At 41.7% G+C, this 22,265-nt stretch overlaps 1 protein-coding gene across 1 annotated transcript; it reads left to right on the top strand.

Moving 5' to 3' along the window:
• Positions 1–4,208: 4,208 nt before the first annotated feature.
• Spesp1 (sperm equatorial segment protein 1) lies at positions 4,209–18,165 on the top strand. The gene is made up of 2 exons (XM_051196993.1): positions 4,209–4,638; positions 16,832–18,165. The coding sequence occupies exons 1-2, from the start codon at positions 4,578–4,580 to the stop codon at positions 17,983–17,985; spliced, it is 1,215 nt and encodes a 404-aa protein (XP_051052950.1). The 5' UTR covers positions 4,209–4,577; the 3' UTR covers positions 17,986–18,165.
• Positions 18,166–22,265: the final 4,100 nt, after the last annotated feature.

Raw genomic sequence — 22,265 nt, 5'->3', positions numbered from 1 at the left:
GGTTAGCTTTTGTCAACTTGACAAACTAAGGTCACCTGGAAAATGGAAATCTCAGTTGAAGAATGTCTCTACCAGATTGCCTGTGAATATGTGTATGGGACATTTTCTTGGTTAATGATTGACAGGAGGGGGCAGCCTGCTATGGGTGGTGCCATCCCTTGGCATGTGGTTCTGGGATGCATAAGAAAGCAGGCTGAGCCATAGGGAGCAAGCCAGCAAGCAGCATTTCTCCATGGCTTCTGCTTAGCTTCCTGCCTCCATATGAATGCCTTGAGTTCCTGCTGTGACTTTCCTCAGTGATAGGGCAACCTGTAAACTGAATAAACCCTTTCCTTGCCAACTTCTTCTGGTCAGTGTTTCACTTTAGTTTATTCTTGTTCTTTCAGACAGCATTTCTCTGTGTAGCTCTGACTGTCCTGGAACTCACTCTGTAGATCATGCTGGCCCCGACTTCACGGAGACCTGGGATTGAAGGTGTGGTCAGTGTTTTATAACAACTACAGAAAGCAGGCTAGGACACCTGCTCTGGCTTCCACATGGTTTACCCACACACTTACATGTATGTCACATAAGAGGCAAGAGGACAAGAGGAGGCACATTCATTCATGCATGCAATCACTTAAAAATGGTTTATTTTTATTTTTACATATGTGCCTGTATATGGATGTGTGTACATGTCATGAAGGTGTTTGCAGAGCCCAGCATGCTCGACACCAGAGCTGGAGTTACAGCTGGTTGTGAGCTACTGGGTATGGGTGCTGGGAACCAAGTTTGGATCCTCAGGAAAAACAGTAACTGCTGAGCCAGGGAGGGATTCATTTTGTTCTGGGATTAAAGGTGTGTGCCAGCACCACCCAGCCCAGGGATTCATTTAGTAAGTAATGAGACTGAATTCTTTTTCTAAACATTGGACCAAACCAGGCTTGGAAGTGACTTTTGACATCTGGGGTGTGAAAAAAAAAATGCAATGGTATTGAGTAGGCGGGGCAACAGTGGGAAGGAACTTCATGGTTCACTTATAACAGCAGGATACGACATGGTCACTGGGAAGTGTGTGATGATGGAGAAGGTTCTCCTGGTGTGCTTCTTCCTCTAGAGAGACACGTATTTCTGTCTAACCAGGTTTACTCCAATCTTTTGGGCTAAGAGAAGGAATAAAATACAGTAAATGAGAATTTGAGATGCGCTGTGGCCATCTAAAGAAGGAGAGCAAGGAAAAGGAGACAGCAGCAGAGGGCAGGCAGAACCCTTCACGACTCCCCCAAAACCAAATAGAATGGTTTAGCACATGCCATGGCTGTGTGGGTTATATATATATATATATATGTGTGTGTGTGTGTGTGTGTGTGTGTGTGTGTGTGTGTGTGTTGCATTCACATGTGTGTTCATGCACATGGAGACCAAAGGTCATCATCAGGTGTCTTCTTCAACCACACTCAGCCTTACTTTCTGAGATAGGATTTCTCACTGAGCCCAGAGCTGTCTGATTTGTCTAGACTGGCTGGCTAGCAAGCTCCAGAGACCTCCTGTCTTCACCTCCCCACTGCTGGGGTTATGGGCACTGAGTTACCACACCTGGCTCTTTACATGTATGCTGAGGATTAGAACAAAGGTCTCATGTTCACATGAGCCCTTTAATAGATGAGCCATTCCCCCAGCCCCTGGTTGCACACTATTCTACAAAGATGGCTTACTGTTGTACCAAATAACAGCACAGATCAGATGCTTTTTTTTTTTTTTTTTTTTTTTTTTTTTTTGGTTTTTTGAAATAGGGTTTCTCTGTGGTTTTGGAACCTGTCCTGGAACTAGCTCTTGGGGACCAGGCTGGTCTCGAACTCACAGAGATCCTCTTGCCTCTGCCTCCCGAGTGCTGGGATCAAAGGTGTGTGCCACCACTGCCTGGCCAGATCAGATGGTTTAAACAACAATTTATTTCAAATACGGAAGGTGGGAAAGCTGATTTGGTGTCTGTTGGAAGTCTGCTTCTCCGCAGATGACTCTTTGCCATGTTCTTACACAGAATCTCCGGGGTCTCTGTTTTAGGGCACTAATCTTATGCTTGAAGATTCCACCCCATGATCTAGTCATCTCTCAAAAACTCCATCCCTTTCTCATCATGTTGTGGGTTAGGATTTCAACATGAGGATGAGGACCAGTGGGGACCTTTAGTTCCATATCCTCTTTGCATTTGGCTGTCTCTGTGTTACAAGTTATGTTATCTTGGAACCTAAATTCTCCCCCTAAATTTGTTACAGAATTTATATCACAGTGTGTATATTATGTTACTGCTTTTGTTACATATTCCAAGTTGCTTTCCAAACAGTTCCAACTGTTTGATTCCAGCATTCTGCTATATTTGGGTTGAGCACTGCTGGAGTGCCTCGAAGACTCACGAACCAAGCTTGAAACAGTACCATGCAAGCTGTCACGACTTTGTCACCTCTTACTCATCCCTGACTCAGCATGGTCTGGCTTCTCCCCAAACCACTTTACTGAAATGGTTCCTGTCAAGAGCCTTGTAGCTAAAGCTAGCCCTACCTCTCCCCCCCCTCTGTGTGTGTGTGTATGTATGTGTGTCTGTCTGTCTCCCTCTCTCTCATTTGTCTTTTCGGAAGCATCTAAGACCCTGCCATGAAGCATCTTGCTCTTTTGCTTTCCTCACAACCACCACCAATCCTTTGGGGACTCTTTTGCACTCATCTCATTGTTTTCTCTCTAGCCCGCCTCTTTCCATCCTAGGACCATGGACGGCTCCATCTGCTGACTCTTCTTGATCTATCTCAGACAGTCCTGCTTTCAGATACTCAAGCCTTCCATAACTCAGCCTCCACCTCAACCTTCTCCCTGGGCCACATCCAACTCCTCTCTGGATAGACCAACTCCAGCTGCAGGTCTCAAGTCCGGTTTGCCATAATATTGAGCATAAAATTCCTTATCCTCCTCCAAAGGTATTACATTTCCCATTTCAGTACATGTATATCAAATACCCAAATGATTTACTAGAAATCTGGGCACCATTTCATATTATTTCTTTCTCTACATTTAAACAACCCCCTAAACTTTGTTTTGAGATGGGGTCTCATGTAGCCTAGATAGTAGGCCTTCAACTCTTGATCCTGTCTCCACCCCTCTCAGCATGATCTTACTGATTTAAACTCTAAACATCTCTTAGGTATGTCCACATGTTCTGTGTCTTCCGCTCCCAGAACTCCAGGTCTGCAACACTATCCCCAAATCTCCTAACTAGAGTCTTGCCTCTACTCTAGCTTTCCTCAGCATCTTCTGGTTTCTGCAAGGAAACTAAGCTTTCTACAGTGCTCATCTAATCACAGCTTTCCCTAATAGGAACCTTGCAGCATCTCCCCGTTGTCTCAGACTAAACTCTAACTAAGTTCCTTGTTTCTGAGCCAGAGATGTGACCACATGGGAATTTTAAAGATTAATCATACAGAAAAAGAAGGACAGTCTACAGATTTTAACTCAGATATAGAATTGAGTAGCCACATGACTAGTACTACAAGAAGTGGTCTCACTGAGACTGGGGGGCAGCTCAGTCAGCAGAGAGTCTGCCTAACTTGGACGAAGCCTGTGTTCAATCCCCAGCACCTCAGAGACTGTACATGGTGGTGCCTGTTAATCTCAGGGTTTGGGAGGCAGAAGCATCCTTGGGTGCAGTATAGTTCCAGGCCCATCTGGGACAGAGAAGACCTTGACTAATCCTTTTATGCTATCCGTTTGTAATTACATCTTTCTCCATTGACTTTAACTTTTTGTTGTCAAAGAAATGGGCTGTAACCCGGAGTGGTGGTGTATGCTTTTAATCCCAGAGCCCACTGTTTGGGAAGCAGAAGCTGGGGGAAGGCGCTCTCTCTGAGTTCCATGTTAGCCTGCTTAACAAAGCGAGTTCCAGGATAGCTAATACTGTTACACAGAGAAACCCTCTTTTGCGAAACCAAAAAGAAAGAAAGAAACGGGAAGGGCGTACGGGATGTAATCGTTATAAATCAAAAGGACAACCAAAACCCTTTAAGGTGTCTGCAATGTCCCTAGCACTTCCTTCCATTCATCTCCACCACCCCATCCCCGCAACCAATCATGCAACTAGTCTGAACCACCTAGCTCTTGGTGTTCTAAGCCTTCCCGCAATTGACTCCTCACTCCCATCTTCTTGGGGGCAGACTCGGGGGGGTCCTGCAGCCATTCCCATCACTGTTGACTCCGTGTAATCTCCAGGTCATCTCTTCCATTAGACACCTACTTCTTTGCAACAGTTGTGTTTTCAACCGGGGAGTACCATAGCGTGCCACTAGCTGAGCTTCTTCGCCTCTACCCTAAGCGCCTGTAGCAGTAGATCGCCATCGAGACATTCCTAGTCCCTGCTGAGCCCCAGCACGCATGCGCAACTCGCACGCGGCCGCCCCGCCCCCACCCATTCACTGGGGCAACCGTTGCGGGGCGCCCGGGCCCTGTCGTGGGACGGTAGGCTGCTGACATCCCCCACCTTTGGGCCCTAGGTACCCCGGCCTGGTGGCCCCAGGACGTTCCCGTCGGATGGCGGAGTGCTGTGAACGGCGCCCATGAAGCCCGTGGTCCTAGTTGTGCTGTGGCTATGGCCTTCGTCCCTGCTGGCGTATCCGAGTGAGTAATGGGCCGGGTTGAGATCCAGGGGTTTCCTCTCTCTGCACCTTCTCGCTCTCTATCCCAGATGCGGGCCTGGGTGCCAGGTGTGTCACTCCAATCCTCATCCTGCTCCGCTCATTGTCCCCAGGATGTTTAGTTCATAGGCTGAGCTCGGTGTGACCCCCTCCTTAGGCCGGGACTTTCCTTAGGTGACACAAAACTTGACAGATTGCAGTCTGGGCTCGAACACTTCGTGTTTTCTTGGAATGCAGCCACAGTCATTACTTTATTGGCCATGACTGCTTTCCTGCGTCAGAAGGACTTGCTGCACAATACTTGCTTGCAATGTCTGATATGTTTACTGTCTGGCCCTTGACAGTGAAAGATTGGCTGGCCCCTGCAGTAAAATTTGAAGAGAATGTGTGCTGAGGGGAGAGGGTGTGTCTCCTTCTGGGTTTTTGGAAGGAAAGAATTCAGCTCAAAGATGCCAACAGTAAATAGAAGTGTATTAAGCAAAGCAAAGCACTTCAGAGACAGAGTTTGGAGTGGGTTATCTCCAAAAGGGCATAGCAGCACAGTGCAGTATGTATTGTGGATTTAAAATACATTTTTATGAATATTTATGAGGTAGATAGGGTAAGGGTTTTCTCTCCAATCATGGTAAATGAGATCTCTCCTTTAGAGTATTTCTTCCCAGTTGTTTCTTCTGTCCATTTTTATCTTTTGAGACAGGGTCTTGTGAAGCCCTGGCTGACCTTGAACTCACTACATAGCCAACACTGTCCTCGAACTTCTGATAGTCCTAACTTTACTTCTCCAGTGCTGGTTATTACAGGTGTGTGCTGCTATACCCAATTAATACAGCACTGGGGACCCAACCCAAGCACTTTCCAAAATGAGCTTTGTGTTCAGCCTCCAGGTTTCTTTAAACCATGGCAACTGGTTTCTAAGAATCGCTTTTCAAACGATTGCCTATGTCCAATGGGAAAGACATTGGCAAGTCTTCTGTGTGGGAAGACTTGAGCCGGAGAACATTAAAAAAAAAAAAAAAAAATCATGAGTGCACAAAGATAATTAGATTTTTTAAAAGCTAGAATGCTGATTAAAATGAATATAAGTACTTGTTTATTCATTAGCAAAAGCCACTTTCCCCCCCAAATTAGTAGTTAAAAAGTTAGCTGCTGGGTGAGGAACAAAGTGGTTCCTTTTGAATTCACTCTGAGATGATTACAGTGATGAAGTATAGCAAGCACCCTGGTTAGTTAGAGTTGGAAATACATCAGCTCAATTATTTTTATTTTTATTTATTTATTTATTTTTAATTTTGAGGCACAAGTTCATACAACACTTAACCCCCATAGAATGCAGGAAATCTGTTTTCTGTGAGCCCACTTCATGATGTGTACGGAAAATACCAGCAATTTGTTTTCTGAGGTTATGGACTTGGGGCCAGTTTGGCTCATTAGTGAGTGATGGATGCTTAGGTTTTAGTCCCGTGAACATGAGTTCTTTATACAATAAGGCTAACCTATGTTTTTTTTTTTTTAATGCTTGCAGTTGTAAGAATCTTTTAATAATTAGCATATAAAACTATGGTTAGATTTTGGGTGTGACATCCACAGTTATTTATGTCAAGGCTGGCAGGACAAAATAAAGATGTATGAGTTCATTATGTGTGTGTGTGTGTGTGTGTGTGTGTGTGTGTGTGTGTAGAAGTCAGATAAACTCAGATGTCTTGACCTTCCATCTTTTTGAAGCAGGGGCTCTTGTTCGCCACTGTGAACACCACAAATTCTCCCATCTCCTCCTCACATCCTGTTGTAGGAACACTGTGATTAAAGACACTTATTGTGGACTGAAGCTTTACTTGGGTTCTGGGGATCAGAACTCAGATCCTCACACTTGCATGTGAGCTTTTACCTGGGAATGATCTCTCCAACTTACAAGACCTCAAATACAAAGGTCAGATGTATTTCATTGAATTTCAACTTTTTAATCTTTATACTAACCTACCAAGCTTCCCAGTGTTATATATGATATTTTACCGCAACCTCAAACTCACCAGACATTTATATTAAAGCATGTGTTGAAATTAGCCACATTGTTTGGATTTAAAGCTTTAGAGTTTAAAACATTTTTTAGCACATAGAAGATACCATCCATTTCATATTGAAGGATATGCTTTTTTTAAAAGTCTACATTGGCTTTAGTGTTTTTATGGTGTGTGTGTGTGTGTGTGTGTGTGTGTGCGTGTGTGTAAAATTTAGGGTGTGTGTATGTGTTTTACCTTATCAGTAGAAACCTGTCCTAGTTAGGTTTCTATTGCTGTGATAAATGCTATGACCAAAAGCAATTTAGGGAGGGAAGAGTTATTTTATCTTACATTTCACGGTCTACTCATCATGAAGAGAAGTTGGAGCAGGAACTCAAGGCAGGAACTATGAAGGAATACTGTTTACTGGCTTATTCGGTCTGCTTATAGCATCCAGGACTACCAGCCCAAAGACGGTACCATCCATAGTTCACATCAGTCATTAATCAAGGAAATGTTCATAGGCTTGTCCACAGGCAAATCTGATGGAGGAGCATTTTCTCTATTGAGGTTCCTTTTCCCCAGATGACTCTAGCTTGTCAAATTGACAAAAACCAGCCAGGACAAAAACCTTACCTTCTTCCATATCCCTGTACGTATTCACAGCATACTTGCCCTAAGTATTTCCTTTTTGTGTGCCACCAGCCACATCATAGAACATGATGACCTTGCTTCAGCAGTCAGGCCGTTGGAAAACTCAAGAGGACAGTGGCTTGCACAAGCCTTCTCTCTTCTTCTTTCTCTTAATCTCCCTCTCTTTTTTCCTGGTGTTCTGGGATTCCTCCTTTTATCCTTTTCATTCTGTTTGGTGAAATACATCTATTATTTCATTTTATTTTTAGTGTGTGTGTTATGGATATGCATGCCACAGCCCATGTATGAGGCCACACAACAACTTTATGGAGTTGGTTTTCTCCTTCTAATCTTCCCTGGATGACCATGGACTTCAAACTGGGGTTGCCAGACACCTTTACGAACTGAGCCACTTTGCCAGTCCTGGGGAACTATATTTAGCCATTTTTCTTGTAGGTTTTCTGATCACTTATCTTGTTTTCTCCTTGGTTGTCTTTTCATTCCCAAGAGGTCTTTCCTGGGATGTGGAATTTTGGGTTGATTATTCCCCTCCCCTACTTTTGCTGGCACTCATAAAACATGTAGTATTTCCTTCCAACCTGATGACCCCAGATTAGAATTCAACTTGTCATTCAGTTTTCCCCAGATGTAAGTCATTTTTCTCTTGCTTTATGTATGAGTGTGTTGTATATAATTGTCAGTGTGTGTGCATATGTGCATGTGGACATGTGTATACCTGTGTATGGAGTGAAGGTAGAGTCTACCATGCTCTCCATGTTTATTAACATTACAAGTTTTAATTTATTTATTTTGTTGTATACATGTGAGTCTTTTGATTGCATGTGAGTCTTTTGATTGCTTGTGTGTATGTATGCTATGTGACTTCCTGGTATCTATGGAGGTAGAGGATGTTAGCTTTTCTAGAGCTAGAGTTGTGGAAGGTCGGGAAGGGAACCTAACCTGGTCTCCTACAAGAGCAACAAGGGGCTCTGGTCCTTTGTCCAGATTGTTCTATCAGCTTGTTTCAACGCTCACCAAATCTTCCGCATCCCCACCTCTGGGGTATTTTCATTTCCACTACCATGTTTTCATATATGTAAATTCAAAGACTTCATTGTGGTTCGTTTTTATAACTTCTATTTCTGTCTGAGACTCTACTGTTTTTCATTTGTTTCGAGCTTGTTTATTAATGCTTTTGTTGTTGCTGTTGTTGACATAGGATCTCATCTAACCAAATGCAATATGTAGCTAAGAATGACCTTGTCTTTTGGTTCTCTTGCTTCTGCCTCCATGCCCTGTTTTTGTCTTGTTTTGTTTTTGATTTTGTGTGTGTGTGTGTGTGTGTGTGTGTGTGTCTGCTGCAAAAAAGACAGAGTTTCTTTGTGTAGCCTTGGCAGTCTTGGGATTCACTGTGTAGACCAGGCTGGCCTTGAATTCATAGAGATCTACTTGCTTCTGCCTCCCCAGTGCTGGGATTAAAGGTGTGCACCACCACCACCCAGCAACATGCCCTGTTTTTCATGCAGTGCTGGGGATCAAGCCCAGGCCTTCATGCATGTTAAGCAAACATACCAACTGACCTATCTCCACAGTCCCACGACTCCTATTTTAAAAGTTTATTTTTAACTTTATGAGTAAGAGTGTTTGCCTACAGTTATGTACACTCTTAAGGATGCCAGAAGAGGCCATTGGATCCCCTGGATCTGGAGTTAAGTTGTGAGTGGCCATGTGGGTGTTGTGAACAGAACCTGGGTCTTCCACAAGAGAGCTGTAGAGGGATTCTTTTCTCTGTTTAGTTGGGTCCTGCTAGACCAGTTCCTCTCCACCCCCTGGGTCCCCACAGTCGCTTATAAAATAATCACTCTGAGGCTTTATATCTATTTTAATCATTTGGCCAATGGCTCAGGCTTATTATTGGCTAGCTCTACCTACTAATTAACCCATTTCTGTAAATCTGTATCATCACGTAGCTGTGGCTTACCTAAGTGATGCCTTGGCATCTTGCCTCCTTGGAGGCTACATGGCATCTCCTTGACCCTGCCTACTACCTCTCTCTATCACTGTTCAGATTTCCTGTCTGGCTTTACTCTGTTAAGCGTTAGCCAAAACAATTTTATTCATTAATCAATAAGAGAAACACATAGTCACAGCACACAGAATGACACCTTCCATCAGGCAGCAAGTGTTTCTAACTGCTAAGTTATTTTCAGGTATTTCATCCTGAAAAAAAAAATATATTTGTTTGTCTGAGTTTCTAGAATCTTCTTCCTTTATGGGTCATGTGTAACCCAGAGACCACCATTTTCTCTCCTTAAGTTCTTATTTGGTCAGCTTTCTTCTCCCTATATTTTGGTTTCTTCTCAGGTATGTGTTAGGTACAACTGCACAATATTTTCCTCTGTGCCTAATAGAAACAAGAGAGGAATAGTACATCTTATCTTCATAGAAGCAGAAATCCAGATACATTGTTTTATTAGAGGCTTTTGGAAGACACAATGTATTTTATAGTAAACAAGAATAGCACGTGGGGCTGGAGAGGTGGCTCAGAGGTTAGGAGAGCATCTTGTGCTTTCAGGGAACTGGAGTTGGGTTCCCAGCACTCATGATCAGGTTTACAACCTCCAGTAACTCCAGCTCCAGTGGCTCTAACGCCCTCTTCTGGCCTCTGCCAGCACTGCACATGTGCTGCACATATCCACATACAGACATATAACAAAAGTATTTTGAAAAAAGACCACCCTAGTAGGGCACCAAGAGAAGAATGTCAACATCTGAATAGGCATCATCAGGGAACTATGGGTGGTCTGTCTCTATACCTGAGGGGGGCACCAAGGGAATTATGTAATGGTCTGTCTCAACTTTTCCAGACTTATCAGCACTCTGTTTACAATGTTCTGTCGGCCAGGCTGTATAAAGGTCTCACGAAAGAAGAGAGATTTCTGAGTGATCCTTGGGTACTAGACATCCATCTAAATTATGTGGATAGAGTTTTATCTGAGTAGAGACTTAGAAAATGGCAAGAAACTTAGAATATAAATAAACTCACGGTTTTTAGGATTTTCTTAAAGTGGCTTCTTAGTTTAATAGATACTCAGCGAGTGCAATGTACAGCAACATTCTTTTTAGTTCAGAAGCCATCTGATTCTATGCTTATAGCTCCTTCCTTCCTTTTTTCCTTTTTTCCTTCCTTCTTTCCTTCCTCTCTTTCTTTTCTTTCTTTTCTTTTCTTTTCTTTTTTTTTTTTTTTTTTTTTGAGATAGGATTTCTCTGTAACAACCCTGCCTGTAGACCAGGCTGGCCTTGAATTCATAGAGATCATTCTGCCTCTGCCTCCCAAGTGCTGGAATTAAAGGCATGCGCCACTTGCCTGGCTACTTTTTTTTTTTTAATTTTAAATATTTGTAGATAAGGACTGGTATGAAGGTTCAGAGGAAAAGGGCTCTTGCCACACAAGCCTGGCTACCTGAGTTTAATCCCTGGAAGTCACATGATGGAAAGAGAGAACCAACTCCACAAAGATTGTCCTCTGATCTCTATCTACATGTGGGCTTTGGCACAAGTGCTTTATCCCACCCACGTAATGCACATATATACATAATAATAATAGCAATGATAATAATAATAATGATAATTTTACAAGTCTGTAGACAGATATACATTATTAACTAATTTTTTTAGTTTATAGGTTCATAATTAAGAATATCAGAAAATGTGCCAAGTTGACGTCAAAATAAAATGTAATTCCTGTTACAGATTATCAGAGAATTAGAATAGTTAAAAACTATAGAAACTGTAGGTAGAGGAGCATGTCTTTGTTCCCTGGCCAAACTCTGTGAGTTCAAGGCCAATCTGGTCTACACAATGAGTTCCAGGACAGCCAGGGCTATGTAGAAAGACCTCATTTCAAACAAACAACAATCAAACCAAATCATAAAAACCGTAGATAGCCCATTTTAGTGGAAAAATCTGTAGGTCATTGTAATTATATGATATGGTATATTTTCTTTAGCTGTTTTTCTGTGACATATTTCAAGTGAAATCTTATATGCTATATGTTTTCCAATGCAGTTCTCAAATGTTATTTCACCTGATATGTAAAACTCCAGAATCTGGGTAAATTGAATGTGTTTGCTTCCTAGTTTTGCTTTCTATTAAAAAAGCACACAATTATACAAATGGAACACACACAAAGATGAAGACTGGTTTTGAAAAGTTAAATTTAATGGGTGCCTTACTCCTCTATAATGCCAGCATTTGGGAAGTGGCAGACTGATAAGTGAACAAGGTCATCCTTGACTAAACAGTTCAGACTATCATGGGCTCCTGTCTCAAGTGGAAAAAAGGTACAAAGAAAGTAGAAAACACAACTCTTCTCTTATAAATTGTCATCAATTAGCTTTAGTAACTAATGTAGAAGTAATACCTATTGATAAACTTATTTTTTTTTTTTTTACATACTTTAGTTCTTTTAAAACTAGTATATATTGCCGAGTGGTGGTGGCACTCGCCTTTAATTCCAGCACTTAGGAAGCAGAGGCAGGTGGATCTCTGTGAGTTCCAGGCCAGCCTGGTCTACAAAGTGAGTGCCAAAACAGGCTCCAAAGCTACAAAGAAACCCTGTCTTGAAATACAAAAAGAAAAAAAAAAAGTTATATAGAGTAATGAATTCCTTTGTAGCAATTTTAACATATATGTAACAGAGTTTGATCATGTTATCCCCCTGAAATTTAATTCTTGCTTTACCTATGTGGTCACGTTTAGTTACTATAATGTAAAAGAGTCACAAGCATGACATTTTAAATACATAAGAGACACAGTCACAAGTGGTTCTGACTACTCCATGAATCTACTCCATGAATCAACATCCTTGAGTGACTAGCATTAATAATCAGAACCTAAGGAGGGAATACAGTATAGTGGCAGAGGGCTCACCTAGGATACATGAGGCTCCTGGTTCAGTTCCCAGCATGGCATACTGGGACTACTTCATAAGCATGATATTTTATGTGTGTGAATATTTTAGCTCTAGTACAGAAAACTAAGTAACTAGGATTCCTGAATTTATACTACTTATGAGATTGGGTTTATCTAGAAAGATCTATGCTCCAGTTTTGCTCAGGATAAACTCAAAGATAATAAACTGCTTTTACCTTTGTGTGGCATGAATGTCTTCTGTAAGTGACTGACCATCAGTCCTGAGTCAGACCTTGTGGATACAAAACAGTCTATGTAGACTCCTCTCAGAGTCTGTAGATAGCTCTTATGTACAAAGAGAACTCTTTTGGCAGTAGAGTGAAATTTTGTAGTATATATTTATTTATTGCACACATATCTTTAGGTATTTTTGTACAGCTAATTAGGAGAAAAGTTTGTATCCTTTATGGTATTTTACTTACTTAAACATGTGTTTTGAAATCCAGCTATTTCCACAAGATCGTGCCCCCACTGCTTTTGCCAACACCATTGTGGCATGTCTTCGGACAACATTGTGCCAGCTTTGAAGTGAGGTGGTCTGTGTCCACACCCCATCCTTACTACTCAGGAGTTGAATAATCATGGGCAGACTACTTGTCCTTTTCAAGTGGCTCTCTCTCTCTCTCTCTCTCTCTCTCTCTCTCTCTCTCTCTCTCTCTTTTCATTGTTTTTGAGATAGAGTTTCTCCAGTCCTGGCTGTCCTGGAACTCGTTCTGTAGACCAAACTGGCTTTGAACTCAGAGATCCACTTGCCTCTGCCTCCCAAATGTTGGGATTAAAGGCATGTGCCACCACAGCTTGGCTTCTTTTTCCTCTTTATCAAAATACCACTCACATGGTGCCTGTCCATAGTAATGGCTCAATGAATGGGAGTGATTACAATCTTCTTAATTACTGTCTTCCAGTGCATCCTTTAGAATTTTAGCTATTTTCATTCCTACAGTTGTTAGCATCGCTTGGCTATTGTCTATGTCATGTGATCAATTTTCCTGTTCTATTTTAAAAATTGCAGAAAACTCGAGCTCATCTGATATTCTCAGAGCTGAAATTCCAGCAGAACTCCAGCTTCCCAGGCTGCTTAGCAAAGGCCCTGGAACAGTATCCTGACATCTCACACTGCAAGAATGTGTGTGTGTGTGTGTGTGTGTGTGTGTGTGTGTGTGTGTGTGTGTGTACGTATAGTTGGATTTTTCTTTGGGCCACCAGCTCACAAATAACAACACAGAGACATTATTATTTATGAAAGCTTAGCCTTAGCTTGGGCTTGTCTTACTTGCTCTTGTAGTTTAAATTTACCTGTCTTTATTAATCTACATTTTACCATGTGACTTTTTATCTTTCATTCTGTATGTCTAACTCCTTCCATGTCTTGTTGGTGTTTCTTGCATGCCTGGATTCTCCTCCCAGAAATCCTGCCATTCTACTTACCTAGCTATTGGCCATTGAGGTTTTTATTATACAAATCACAGCAAATACATCATCATACAGTGTAGAAATATCCCACCACATGCATTTTCACATGTGTGTCTGTGAATGGCTTTATAATGTACCACTAGGCATGCAATATGGAGGCCAGAGGTCAACATCAGGTGTCTTCTTTTTCTTTTCTTCACCTTATTTTCTTTGAGACAGGGTCTCTCCCTTAACCCATAGCTCACTGATTTGCAGGTTAGCTGGTGACAAACCACAAGTATCCTCCTATCTCCACCTCCCTAGGGCCAAGAGGGTACCACCACATCAGCTTACATGGGTGCTGGGGATCTGAACTTTGGTCCTCATGCTTGTGAGACAATCACTTTCTTTACCTACTGATCTGTTTCCATGGCATTAGAGGTTTTCTTAACCTTAGCCATGGTCTGGGGCATGGGGTCAGCTTCGATAAGATATCTAAGTGGCAAAAATAGCAGCTATGTTGTATTGGGGTAGGCCACAGGGTCCAGGTGTAGTAAGTGGGTCAACTTCTAGTGGGTTGGCCTGTTCTTTGTAAGAATTAGAAATTTATTCAATTTTTAGAACTTCCTGCAGAATGGAGAAAAACAGGATTTCATGGTGGCCAGGGTTGTCTGTAAGGACATTGGAAGCGATCCTTCTACTATCTTGCCTGCAAACATTTTTACAGTGCTCAAATTGATATGCAAGAATGGCCCTGATTAGTGGAACCTGGAAGGTCAGTCTGAAATGCATAGATGTGTTAGAAGGGCAAAAACAAGAGGTAGGAAGCATGTGGGGAGGGGATGGATTCAAGAATAGAATGATTCAGAGACACAGGGTACATTTACAAGGAAGAAAAGCAAGGTAGGAGGTAGGGTGCCTCTGTTACTAGGCAACCACAAACAGGCTTTTTGGTGTTTCCAGGGTAACGGCAGAGGAGGATAATGAGTACTTGAGATGTTTTTAGAAATCACATCCAGTGAGCACCTCCTTTTCCTGTCCTTTGGCTTCCTAACTTATTTAATAGCTACCTGGATACCCCATTTGCTAGTCTAAAAGACAAGCTAATTTACTGAAGATCAAGTGCATCCTAGACTCATTTCAAGGCAGTGCCCTCTGCAAAACCATTCTGCCTATCTTTTGACTGCACATTTTAGATTGGGCATGGTTAACTCAACTGTTTGCTTCTAAGTTGCCTAAAACAGAAAATTTCTCAAAAATTTTAGAAACAACTTTTTATAGAAAAAATGAAACATACAAATAGAAATAGTGTTACAAAAGCTCCATCTATAATATACCCTTTAATTAATCTTGCATTATTGATACATCTACTCACATTCCTTCTCTCCTAGCCTCCCTGCCCTTCCTCCAAAATTCTTGTCCTTAGTTTACTTAGAAGCAAATTATAGACATTGTATAATTCTACCAGTAAACAGTTTAGTATGAATTACTAAAGTGTAAGGATGTAAAGGAACATAATCCCAGTGCAATCATATCTAAGAGATAATACTCAGGGGCTAGAGGGATGGTTCAGTCACTATGTTCAGCACATTCATACACATAATAAAAATAAAGCAAAGCAAAGATAACTCCTGTTTCTTTTCAATAAATTAAAGGTGACAGAGAGGAAGCACTATCTGAATACCAAATGTATCACATGAACAGAAAAAAGTTGCAAGAATCAGAAAAATTTAGGCAGTGATTAGATATTTGAATTATTAGCTTTAATGTGTGTGTTTGGGGGAGGGGGGAAGGAGTTGCTCTGAGGCTCAAACTCTGGTCCTGGCAAAGGCAATTGCTAAGACAGCTCTCTAGCCTCCTACTGCCAATATCTTATTACATTTGTTTATGCAAGATAAAAGAACAGACAAAGTATTTTTTATTTAAAAAAATATTGAAGAAAATCATGCTACCAGAAAGTGGCAGAGCGGAGACCTGAATGGGAGTTTCAGTTTCTCCAAACGGGTCCATTTTAATTTTACTCAGTCTTTCCCTACATGAAAGCTCTAGACTCAGAGCAAGAATGGCTATCCACAAACACGTTATTTTTATTTTGTCAGAAAAAAAAAATGAGAGAAAAGAAATTACTTAAAACTTTAAAAAAGGGCTGCGGAGATGGCTCAGCAGGTAAAGTGGTTGCCATGAAATCATAAAGACCTGTGTAAAAACAAAAGGCCAGTGCATTGATGCAGACCGACAGTCCCTGAGCTGACGAGGTAGAGACAGGAGGATCCCTGAGATTCCATTCAGTGGGTTCCAGAGTCACTGACAGACCCTGGCTAACAAAATAAGGTGGAGAGCAGTTGAGGAAGACCCCTGGTGTCTGTCTCTCTGTCTCTCTCTCTCTGGTGTCTGTCTCTCTGTCTCTGTCTGTCTGTCTGTCTGTCTCTTTCTCTCTCTCTCTCACACACACACACACATGCGAGTATGAGCAAACATGAAACTTTTAATGGTTTACTGTATTTAATAGTTGGTGTTCACCAAAGTTATTGTGTCACATATCTATCCTACAGATACATTGGTTGTGAATAATCAAAAGACAAATAATATCAAAACAGGATAAGTAGGAAGCTTTTATTATTATCTTTGTCTTAATACAGTTGCAAATTCAGAAAATTAATTTTTTTTTTTTTCAAGACAGGGTTTCTCTGTGTAAGAGCACTGACTGTCCTGGAACTCCCTCTGTAGACCAGGTTGGCCTCAAACTCACAGAGTTTGCCTCCCAAATGCTGGGATTAGAGGCTTGCACCACTGCCACTACCCAGCCAGAAAATTTAATTTTTAATTGTGTTTACCTAACATCTGGGTCCTAAAAATGTAATAATTGACTCTGGTGAGTTAATATGAGCCCGTCATAGTACCTTGCAGACAACATGATCAAGGATTTGGGGTTAAACAATTGCCTATTGAATCATAAATCATGTGGTTCAAACATATATAAAATGATGTAGAAAAGGGCACCCATGTGTAACTTCTGTCCTACTCTTGTCCCTTTGTGCATTTTCAGTGACCGCCGGCCTGGTGTTAGGGAAGCTGAGCTTCTTACTTGTTTGTGCTAGGACAGAAAGTGAGCTGTGGTTAGCAGAGTCTGTCATGTGTCTTATGGTGTTACTCACTGTGTGTTTGGTTTTCCCCCTCCAGCCATAACTGTGTTGCCTGATGAAGAGCAGAATCTGAATCATTATGTACAAGTTTTACAGAACCTGATAATGAGTGTTCCCACCAGGGAGCAGGGCTCCGACAAAAAGTCAGAGGCCTCGAGAACTATGGAAGTCGCAGAACCGAGGTCGTCGCCTGAGCTGTTGATGCATACTCCCGATGAAGTTACCTCTGAGAACGATGTTCTGATCAGGCCCATCAGCCAGGAAATGACGACTTTCTCTACTAGTGGCTTCACAATGGATGTAGAGAGGAAAAAAAAAACCGAAAGTACAGCCTTCTGGTCCATCCGGCCAAATAACATTTCTATTGTTTTACACACGGATGAACCTTATATTGAAAAAGAAGAGCCGGAGCCGGAGCCGGAACCAGAATCAGAATCCGCGTCTAGACCAACACTGTCTGAGCCTGAGCTCCATCCGGAGTCGGAGCCCGAGCCAGAGCTGGAGCCCGAGACCACACAAGAGCCACAGGCAGAGGACCTAGAGTCAGACACACGGCAAAACAGGCTGCCAACGGAGATCCCGAGGATGTCATCCATGGTCACCCATCCATGGCTGGCAAGTACACATGTCACCATAACAAGGACCACCAGCAACATGGATTTCTCCACAGACTCTGAGGATGTGCCCCAGCTCTCAGGCCAGTCGGAAACCGAGAGCATCGAAGATATCTCTGGAAGCCACTCCCAGAGTTTGAAACATGAGGAGATTTTGAGAAAAATTTCCAATATTAACGCAGAGATTCAGCGGGGGCCTCTTGGTGACAGCAACAACCCCGAGTACAAGGAATACATTAAGGCCTCCAGGGAGCACCTGAAACGGAGCCTGGCCCTGGCTGCAGCCGCCGAGCACAAGTTACAACAGATGTACAGATCTCGCGTCTTCCCAGTGGATCAGATGAGCGATTCGGCTGATGACATGGAAACGGTTATCAACATGCTGTACAATTCCAGGTCCAAGTTGTCGGAGTATTTGAATATTAAGCATATACCAACAGAGCTGAGAGAAAAGGCCACCGCCGTGACTGGTGTGTTGAAAAAACTATTATGTGTAGATCAGGTAGAAAGGCAACGCTTCATTAGGAAGCTGATAAGCAATAATATGAAAATCCTAAATATCCTTGATGCCCAGTGATTAAACTCATTTAAGCAAAGGGCTCGTTCACAGGAAAAGAAGCATATTAGTGATTTCAAAAGTTGCCTTAAATATTTTCTATTATTATTCAATGTGCTAACATCCTTATGTGTCATGTCATAAAATATTTTCATATGCACTAAAAACATAACAATTTTAAAATAAAAATTTGCTTCATGAGCTTGTAGTTTTTTTTCTCATTAATTCAACTACCTGTGAAGAGCTAGTCTTTAAAATGTTTAAGCTTTGGTTCCACTGAGTAGATGTGCTAGACTCACCCACTGTATGCCTTTAGAGACTGCTTGCTCTGTGTAATGTAACCAGTTTTAAATAATCACTTGCAGTCTTGAGTCTTCTTTTGGACCATCTGGGCTTTATGTATGAAGAGCACACACTCAAAGCTGGTACCAGAAGCACTTCCGTTTGGATGTATGTTGCTTCCTTGGAAAGTGAGTGATATATTGAGACACATCCTGTTTTGCTGTCAAGCACTTGTGTCATTATGAGGGACCCTGACCTGGATCTGTAATGAGTTCATCCTTATAATTCCATCTCTTTGCTTTCATACAAACACATGAAGATTTGCAAATCTTTTGACACCAGTTAGCTGTATAGGGTTATAATGAAAGTGCAGTTTTGTTTCATGACTTGACCAGTATTATAGTCAAGTTCATTTACTTAGTACTCATTCATCAAGTCAGTTATTAGTAGATCAATAAATGTTTATTGACCCTTTGGTAGGACAAAATACTAGACTTTGGGGGATAGAGTAAAGGGCTATTTCCTTCTCTGAGATTATAACAGGGAACCCAGACACTGAACAAATCCATCTGTTAAATTTTCAGTTGGGACAAGCTCTTATGAGAGGTAGCTGGTCTAACCTCATCTAGACTATTAAGAAGAGGAGCCTCAGCAAGTGGCACCTGAGGGGAGGTCTGAGAGGTGAGATGTGCCTGGGGGAGGAGAATGTTGCAGGCAGAGGAAGAGCATGTGTGACTGTTGAGCTGGAGGTGAGGATGGCAGGGACAGGAAGTGCCTGGAGTACAGGAAGGCCAGAGAGAATACTCCAACATGGAGCAGTCACATAAGGTCTGAAAACAGCTTGCAGGTCTCAAGGTGTGCGTCGACTAGTTCATCTTTATCCTGTGTTGGTGAGAAGCAATCTTCGGATTTTAAGCAAAGGACCTGGTGTGCATGTGTGTTTAAAAACAACACGGCACTCTGGCCATATAGTTTTAGAGGCAGGCTGAAGTAGATAAGAGCTGTACACAAGCCAGATTTGGCTTGGATTAGATGGAATGAAGTGACAATTAAAAGTGACTAAACGCACAGGTGTGACTGAGGGAATAAAAGTTGTCAAACAAAATCCCCCATAGGGCTGTGTTGTAAAGTGATTCATTGTGTTTATTTTTAAAAATAACCTGCTATGAAAAACGTTAAGCCTGCTATGGAAAATGTTAAGCATCTGCAAAGATGTGCAACAACACAGGAACAGTATACAGCCATCATCCAGTGTGAACAGTCATGTTCTGAAAGACAGTAGTGTCTAGACCTCCCTCTTCCCCCCACTTCCTGTACGCTCAACCGGATCTCCAAGAATTTTATCATTTTATCTCCAGCTTGAACTGTGTGCAACTCTCTAAGCTTTTGAAGAACAGTTTTCAAATGTTTCATAACAATATCATCACGTGGTGTTAATGGTATCTAGTCAATGTTTAAATTTAAAAAGTGATTAGACAATGGGAAATTTGTATGAATCAAGATCAAATAAAGTTCACATATTGCTATTGCCCGGCTGGACTCAGAGAGTTTTCTTTTAATTGAAGGACCCTTTCTACTTTTTTAAGCTGGAAATTTATTTATTGGGAAAGTGGCCATTGGTGCCATTGCTTCCCAGTGTGGAATTGGCATGCATTTGGATTGTTGCTAGGCTGTTTTCATGTCCTCTGTATTTTCTTAATTCACTTCTGTTTATTTATGTGTATATGTAAGTGTATGTGGTGTATGTGTGTGTGTATGGAATCCAAAGGTGGATAGAGGAGCTAGAGAGATGATGGGTCAACACCCATGTTGGATGGTTCACAACCAACTGTAACTAGCTCTGGGGAATTTTATGCCTTCTTTGGGCAAACACACATGCATAAATTAAAAATCATTTACAAAGAAAGGTGGAGAAATTGACACCTGTAACACTGGAATCTAACAAATTAGAGATAGATCGTCCATTGTATGGGTACCAACATGTCTTAGATGGAGTTGGAGAGGAAGCCTCATTAAAAGGATGAGTTGAGGGAACTAGAAACAAAACATGTAAAGACAGCATTTGTAATTCTCAATTAACTGAGATCTGAGACTGAGAGAGGTGACAGCTGTAGCTGAAAGCAAGACTCAGAGAAAACATTAGCTTTTTATTAGATAGACAAGCCACTGTCAGCAGAAGGCAAGGAGCCAGGAGAAAGAGGATGGAGATGGCCAGGGAGTTTGGAGCAGGTAAGAAGGAGAAAGAATGGATTTGCTTAAGGCAGACTTCTAGGTTTGCCAGAAAAGAAAAATTAAAGAAAAAAAAAGGAGGGGGACATTCAGGACACACACACTTGTAACTTCAACATTTGACAAGTAGATACAGGAGGATTAGAAACTCAAGGTCATCTTTAGGCAGATGAGAAGGCCATGTGCTGAGAGTGGGTTAAAGCGTATTTGTGGTGCCCATGGTTAGAAGGAAAGCTAGCATAGGTGAAGTGTCTAGTTCAACATAGACGTTAAGTAGTGGCCTTGTATCATGTGCAGCTTCAGAGAGGGCTGTGTAATTATGAGGTAGTCCGTGGAAACCACCTCCTGTCTCTAACAGGGTTCTTGCCCTGCTCACCTCCAAAATGGAGCAACAGACAGCTAAGAGTACAAATAGGAGGTATTTTATTGTCAGATTGGGATTAACAATCTAAAAAGGGGTAAAAGAAGGCAGAGTGCTACACGGAATTTAAAACAGGACGTGGGACACTTGGTGACTGCTGAGAGCCATCACAGCCTGGAGCAGTGTCACAGCTCCAAGCTCTGGGAGGGCTTTGGGAGTGGTCTCTATCCCAGCAAGCCGGTTGGTGGCAAACAGGAAGCAGCAAGGAAATGAATTCCCGGCTGTGGCTGAGGAGCTGTCACCTCGCCTATAGTGGGTCAAAGCACTTATTTCTGATAATGTGCACATTGGATTAAAGCTGTGTGAAATACTGCTTCATCTGATTCATGTTTTTATTTTGGTTTATTTGATTCCACATAATAATAATAAAAAAAGAATATCATTAAACCTCCAAATTTGTATTGAAAAGATGTTGACAAAAACCTCTATCCCTTAGCCTAGGGGAAGTTAGTATAGAATTTTTTTTTTTTTTTTAAATCACTGGCATTAAAATAACTAAAGAAATCTGAATTCTTTGGTCTTAACAATGTGTATCTTAGAAAATTTACTTTCACGTGATGTAGATTGGGATTTAGAAAATAACCCTTTGTTTTATGAAGGAAACGCTAACAAATTTTCTCAAGAAATCTAAGTACACTTATTAATGTGTTTTTTCCTATACAGAACACATTCTACTGTTTCTACAACAGCATGTCTGTATCAGAAGTTATCATTATCCCTAGTGTCTATTATAAAGCAAATTGCATAGTACTTAGAGCTATCCACTAGGTGAAGCTGCTTTTTGGTTTGGTTTTTATTTTTATTTATGTATTTATTTATTTACTTTTTTTTGAGACAGGGCCTCTCATGCAGCTCAGGCTGGCCATGAGATCTCTAAATAGCTGAGGATGACCTTGAATTTATGACCCTCCAGCTTCTATAGACATGTGCCATTGTGCCTAAGCAGTGCTGGGGAATCAAACCCTGGGCTTTTGTACGTGCTAGGGAAGTGCTCTATTAACTTAGCTACTTTCCCAGCCCTTGTTTGCTTTTGACCTCAGTTTTATATACAAAATATATCAAGGGTGAGGGAACATAGGAATGCAGGGGAAAGCCAGAGCTAGAAGGTAAGTTAGGGTTTAAATCCAGGACACTTGGAAAAGACAGACACCATCCTCCCTGAGCTCAGACAGACTGAGTTTTAGCTTTCTAGTCTTTGTTGTTGTTTGTTTTCAAGGTAGCATTTCTCTGTATAACAACCCTGGCTGTCCTGGAATTTGCTCTGTAGACCAGCCTGGCTTCAAACTCACAGAGATCCACCTGCTCTTGCCTCTGGAGTGTTGGGATTAAAGAGGTGTGTGCCACCACTGCCTGATAGCTTTCTATTCTT

This window comes from Phodopus roborovskii, unplaced genomic scaffold, assembly GCF_943737965.1.
Source record: "Phodopus roborovskii unplaced genomic scaffold, PHOROB, whole genome shotgun sequence".
NCBI lineage: Eukaryota > Metazoa > Chordata > Mammalia > Rodentia > Cricetidae > Phodopus > Phodopus roborovskii.
This window is presented reverse-complemented; position numbering and strand designations above follow the sequence as displayed.

What these genes read in the sequence shown, in the direction of transcription:
- Spesp1 (XM_051196993.1), top strand. Translation starts at nt 4,578, where the DNA reads ATGAAGCCCGTGGTCCTAGTTGTGCTGTGGCTATGGCCTTCGTCCCTG. An exon ending in GTCCCTGCTGGCGTATCCGA is followed by an intron (nt 4,639 to 16,831) that starts GTGAGTAATGGG and finishes TTCCCCCTCCAG; the next exon opens with CCATAACTGTGTTGCCTGAT.